The sequence below is a fragment of the Wyeomyia smithii genome, chromosome 2 (assembly GCF_029784165.1).
Source record: "Wyeomyia smithii strain HCP4-BCI-WySm-NY-G18 chromosome 2, ASM2978416v1, whole genome shotgun sequence".
In the NCBI taxonomy this organism is placed as follows: domain Eukaryota; kingdom Metazoa; phylum Arthropoda; class Insecta; order Diptera; family Culicidae; genus Wyeomyia; species Wyeomyia smithii.
Window position 1 is genome coordinate 263,480,153 of NC_073695.1, and position 6,000 is coordinate 263,486,152.

Below are 6,000 nucleotides of genomic sequence, written 5' to 3' on the forward strand. Positions count from 1 at the left end.
CGCTTATTAGCGAATTAGCGAATTAGCGGAATGGTGCCCACCACTGGACTATTGTCATATATCCCGGTCAATTACTATACGTGTCCTTTTGCAAAATACAATGACTACTATTGTTAAGTGATCAGGTACCAGCACCGACTCGCTCCCAGTCAGGTAAAATGTGGTTTATGAAGCCAATCACCTTCCCACGATTCAAAGACCAAATCTCTTTGGGGTGTAAACAGCCATTGCCAAAAAACCTTGATCTGACACAGAAAAGGTTTTGGGCCGATAAACTGAGAGTTAGATCCTTGCTTTGCAAGTTCGTCTACCCTTTCATTACCACCAATGCCACAATGTCCAGAAACCCAATACAAATTTACTAAGTTTATTTGGCACAACTGTTGCAATGCGAGAATACATTCCCAGACTATCTTGGATATACATTTATAAGCACTAAGTGCTTTTAACGCTGCCTGACTTCAGAAAAAATACAATTATTTGCATGTCTGTATTTTCTAGTCAGACCTTTTTTGTAGTTTTTGTACCTATTTTTGGGCCATCTGTGTACCTATTTTTGGGCCATCTGTGTACCTATTTTTGGGCCATCTGTGAAAAATATCTTTGAGCCGGGACAGACATCAGGAATTCCGACTTCCCAGTCTGGACGCGACGTTTCGCATACCTTGTAAGGAATACCATAGTCCTGGGGTGCCATCCAGTCCCCATTCGTATTCAACCAGGGGCCTGGCAACATGCTATCTCTTGCTATGTTGAATGAGTGAAGAGTCTTCCCGACTAAAGGGGCCGTTCAATAATTACGTAACAAATAGGGGGAGAAAGTGGAAAAATATGCTTACGTAATTATTGAACGGCTCCAAAGTGAAAAGTATATGGAAATTTTGCTGGGCGCCTGCCTCGGGGCTTTATATTTAAATAAAGCCCCGTGATGTTGCCTACTGTCGAACGTGTAGAGTTTAGGTAGGGCTGCCATCCCTTTGTATTCAACACTGGCCCTCTTTTGAAAAAGTTCAGTATAAAAAAAAAGAAAATGTTTAGTTTTCTGAACCAAATACGGGCATAAAATGTTATCCATATTGGATCCTCTAGCGTGGATCTACTCGGTACTCCAAATCTCACCATCCTTTCGTGACGATCACGTTGCTAGATTTTCATTCAACCCACGTTGACTCACGCAAATTGTCTTGACGTAGACGTTTCAACGTTTCAATCGATCACTTCAATCAGTAATTTTGATTGAAGCATCCATATTTTTAGCCCCAGATTTGAGTAACGCACAAATTGAGGTCATCGGAAACTGTCACAGTCTAAATATCTCAACATTAATTTAAATATATACACATATCATGATCTTTATTGGGCACCCATGTCACGCCGGAGACGCCGCAAGCAACGAAATTCACAATCAATTGAACTCCATCAATTGGTTGGCGAGTAGTATTTCGGCACCGCAGTTAAATTAGTTTTAATTTTTTTGAGCACGTTCGCTTCGCGACTGGGAAAAATATCCGCTTTTTTGTGTCAGCAGCCAAATTTGATTAGCAACTTGCTTCAGCCAACAAACAAGCCCCTGGCATGGTCGCAATGTTATCTTACTATGAACGTCATCACTCCAGAATCAATAATAGGAAAAAAAAACAGTCAATTTACACCTCCCCGCCAACTACACAGCAAACAGAAACTAACCTTCCGCATTTTTTTCTCCCCTTTTTCCACCAGGTGACTTCGGTCGTTACCAAGCGTTCCAGTTCATCCTGCATCTGTTGGCGGCGGTAACAGCCGGTCTGCATATGCTGTCGCTGGTAACGGTGGCCGCTATTCCGGAACATCGCTGTTTTATCGATGCTATCGATTCGGTGAACGCTACCAGTTCGCTGGTGGACTTCGACACCCTGTCAGAATACATTCCACTGAACAAAGATGGCGAGCTGGATTCGTGTCTGATGTTCGCGTCCGGTTCGTCCGCGAATGCCACCGTCGCTTGTGGTTCTTATGTGTACAACAATACTTACTACCAATCATCCCGGACGATCGAGTGGAATCTGGTGTGCGATCGACGCTGGATGGGTGCCCTGGGACAGACGATCTACATGCTGGGAGTCTTCACTGGTGCGGTGTGGTTGGGTGGTCTAGCTGATAAGATCGGTCGCAAGAAGGTGTTCTGCTGGTCCGGATTGCTGCAGTTGATCCTGGGAGTGGCAGTTGCCTTCACACCGGAATATTACTCCTTCTTGGTTCTTCGATATCTGTATGGTATTTTTGGTAGCGCTGGAAGTTACATTACCGGATTCGTGTTGACCATGGAGCTGGTTGGACCGAGCAAACGAACACCGTGTGGCATATCCTTCCAGGCGGCTTTCGCTGGTGGCATCATTCTGGTAGCAGCGTGGGGTGCCCTGATTACTGATCGATTGATTCTACAAGTCGTCTATGGACTGCACGGTGTACTACTGATCGCTCACTGGTGGGTCATGGATGAGTCTCCGCGTTGGCTGTGGATGCAGAATCGTAAGCGAGAAGCCATTGATATTATTGCCAAAGCTGTTCGCATGAACGGACGCGGATTGAACGTTGATAAAGAGTACTACCTTTCAAAGGACAAATCTAGCTATTCTGTGGAATCCACACCGAAAGCAAGTGCCGGGTTGAGTGACCTGTTCAAAACCCCGAATCTCCGCAAAATGACACTGAACGTGTGCCTGTGTTGGTTTGCCAACTCGATCACGTACTACGGCCTATCGCTTAGCTCCGGAAAACTAGGTGGAAATCCCTTCTTAATTCTGTTCTTGATGGCATTGGTTGAAATGCCCAGCTACATTGCGATCAGTTTCTTACTGGACAAATTAGGTCGCCGCTCGATTACCAGCTCACTCATGATTGTCGGAGGCATTTGTTGTATCGTAGCTGCGTATCTCACTCGAGGAAGTATCGAATCTACCACAATCGTAATGTTCGGCAAGCTGTTCATCGCCGGTTCGTTTGCCGTCATTTACAATTATTCAGCCGAACTGTTTCCGACAGTGGTGCGAAACTCCGCCATGGGATTGGGATCGATGTGCGCCCGTTTGGCCGGTGCTTCGACACCGATGATTATCCTGTTCGATTCTTTCGATCCGAAAATTCCGGCAGTACTGTTTGGTGTTATGTCGCTGATCTCCGGTACTTGGGTACTGTTCCTGCCGGAAACCAACGGAAAACCAATGCCCCAGAGCTTACAGGATGGAGAGAACTTTGGCCGGGGCGATACGGCGTTTTCGAGCTGCTTGGGACGAAACAAGACCCATATAGAGGATATGCCACCGGCTCAGCAGATGGTTCCGTTGCAGACGATCGAGCGGTAGAATCCGGGAGCCAGAATTCAAGTTTGATTCCCCTGTCTTTTGTATAGATTAAGCTTGAATGTTAGACAAACACTGCTTTCGGAACATTTGACGCGAGGGTTGTGAGTGTGATGCATGTGTGAATAATGTGGTATGCTTGAATGTTGCGAAAAAGAAGTAGCAAAATCTGTACATTGTAAAGTGAAATAGTGTGGAATAAATTTTAGAACAATTATTGATATGTAACAAATATTTTGTTTTATTATAAATGATAAAAATGATTGATTTTAGCCAAACAATTGATTTTAAGCTGTGTAAACCTTTATCACAGTCATAAATACCGTTCTTGCTGAGTCAAACATAATTGAACATAAGCCGAGAAATTGTAGAGATGTTCAATTTCTTTTCGATTAATCTGTAAAGATTACCTAAAAACATGGGACAACTATCGGTAGAACGGAAGCTTCAATATTATGTTTAAACATTATTACTTTTTTTTTCGAAATTTGAACATGGGAAAAATCGATAAGAAATTGCTGGAGAAACTGGGAAAGAAGTAAATTTGCATATACTTTTTTAGAATCAAAAATCAGATGCATACAAAATATTTGTCAATAATAATAGGTATTTATAAGCACTCTCCGTATTTCCTGGGGAAAATACGGGAACATCTGAGTGCTTTATCCGAAAAATCTTTTCAGATTACCTTAGTGTGGGTCCCTTCTCACTGCTCGATACCGGGCAACGAGAAAGCGGACTCTTTGGCTAAGGTGGGCGCAACAAACGGTGACATTTATGAAAGACCAATATCGTATAATGAATTTTTTGCACTTGTACGTCAGAATACGATCATCAGTTGGCAAAATTCTTGGACCAGAGGGGAACTGGGAAGGTGGTTACATTCCATTATACTCAAGGTATCGACGAGCCCGTGGTTCAAGGGGTTGGATGTAGGTCGAGATTTCATTTGCGTGATGTCGCGGCTTATGTCCAATCACTATAGATTTGATACGCATCTCCGTCGTATTGGGCTCGGGGAAAGTGATATCTGTGCCTGTGGTGAAGGTTATCACGACATAGAGCACGTTGTTTGGTCATGCCCTGTACACCATGACGCCAGATCTAAATAATTAACGTCCCTCCGGGCCGAGGGTAGAGGACCAGCTGTTCCTGTTCGTGATGTCTTGGCGAGTCGTGACCTACCCTACATGTCCCTTATAGACATTTTCCTTAAATCCATCCACGCCCCAGTCTAGTCCCATTCCTTTCCATCCACATTCAACAAAACGGCAAGAACACGTCATAGACCTCGATTTTGGAATCAGCAACTGAACCCCCCACGAATCCGCCAGGACCTGAGAACCCGAGGCCTTTCGTGATATCTTGGCTTGAACAACAGCGAACAACTACAACGAACCATAACCAGCAACAGAACCCCGCACGATATTTCCAGGACCCGAGGATTACAAGCCCCTGTCCCAGCTCATGGCATCGTGGCTTAGCAGAACGAATCCATACATGCTGCATATTCATGGCCATTCGACGATCATCAGACGACCATTCAACTACAAAACATTGATTTAAAAATATATGCTAGTTTTAAGATAGACTTAATTTCAGCTCGTAGTCGGCAGCGAGGATAAAAAATTTGCTTGAAGATTTTAAGTCATCAGATATAATTGGCGCCGTTAAACATTAAATTGTATTTGTGCCGTGTCAAATAAACGATAGATGAAAAAAAAACTCTTTGAACTGGTGAATTATTATTGAAGCTGAAGGTGAGTTTGCAGCACACTGTGGCGAATAAAATTCTTCCTGCAGAATGATTCTCGAACGCAAAGTTTGCGTGGGTGCTTAACCAGAAACGTCAAAGTGTTTATTCAGTAAAAGACAAAGCTCCCTATTACGTCACGGTGAAATATATTTCACTCTCATGCTCACTTCACTTTTTGAGACATATAGATTATCGCACGGTGACGTCACAAAAAAAAAAGAAAAAGAATGAGATTTGACAGTGGTCGCGAGTTTGTTTACATGGACTTGTAAAATTTTCACTTCGAGTGAAAACGCGGAAGTGTGTTGTTAAAAATTGCTTTACTGGTAATAATACATTCGCATAGGCGAAGAGTTGTCTGATCTTTTTCGTACTTGTATCATTCATTTTCACTCCTATCACTGAACGATAAATGAAAAAAAATTCAAACACCTTGTAAACAAACCGGTGGGAAGTGTCAAAAAAGTGACCTATTCGAAAAGTAAAAAAAAGTTATGTTATTTTTTGTATGCAATGATCTATTCCTGATTCCACCTCAAGTGAGTTGACAAAAATTACCTTTGTGAAGTGAGATTGACAGTGAAGTAAAATTGAGTATAGGATAAGTGAAATGAGAATGTTTCACAGCTCAAAAAGTTTTAAGCCGATTTGTTCCGGTTTTTTAGATAACACCAGATCTGACGTTTTCTGCATTTCTAAGACATTTGGCACCAAAAAAAATTTGTTTTCGGTATCAAAAAATTTCATGAACTACTGTGCATTTTTTCATCGGTCAAAAAGTTGAAACTTTGATCGCTTTGAGGCAAGGTATCGAATTCTCATTCGTTTCGTTACTGAAAAATAAATCCAACATTCATCATTAGATCACAAATCAAGCAATTTCATAGACTTATCTCCTGTTCGTGG

At 42.5% G+C, this 6,000-nt stretch overlaps 1 protein-coding gene across 1 annotated transcript in view; it reads left to right on the forward strand.

Annotated features, from left to right (window-relative positions):
• The window catches only part of LOC129722065 (organic cation transporter protein), a 65,006-nt gene extending 61,436 nt beyond the window's left edge, over positions 1-3,570 (forward strand). The window contains exon 3 of the mRNA XM_055675289.1: positions 1,720-3,570. Coding sequence (XP_055531264.1) covers positions 1,720-3,341 — 1,622 coding nt within the window. The 3' untranslated portion in view covers positions 3,342-3,570. The remainder of the gene's footprint in view (positions 1-1,719) is intronic.
• Positions 3,571-6,000: the final 2,430 nt, after the last annotated feature.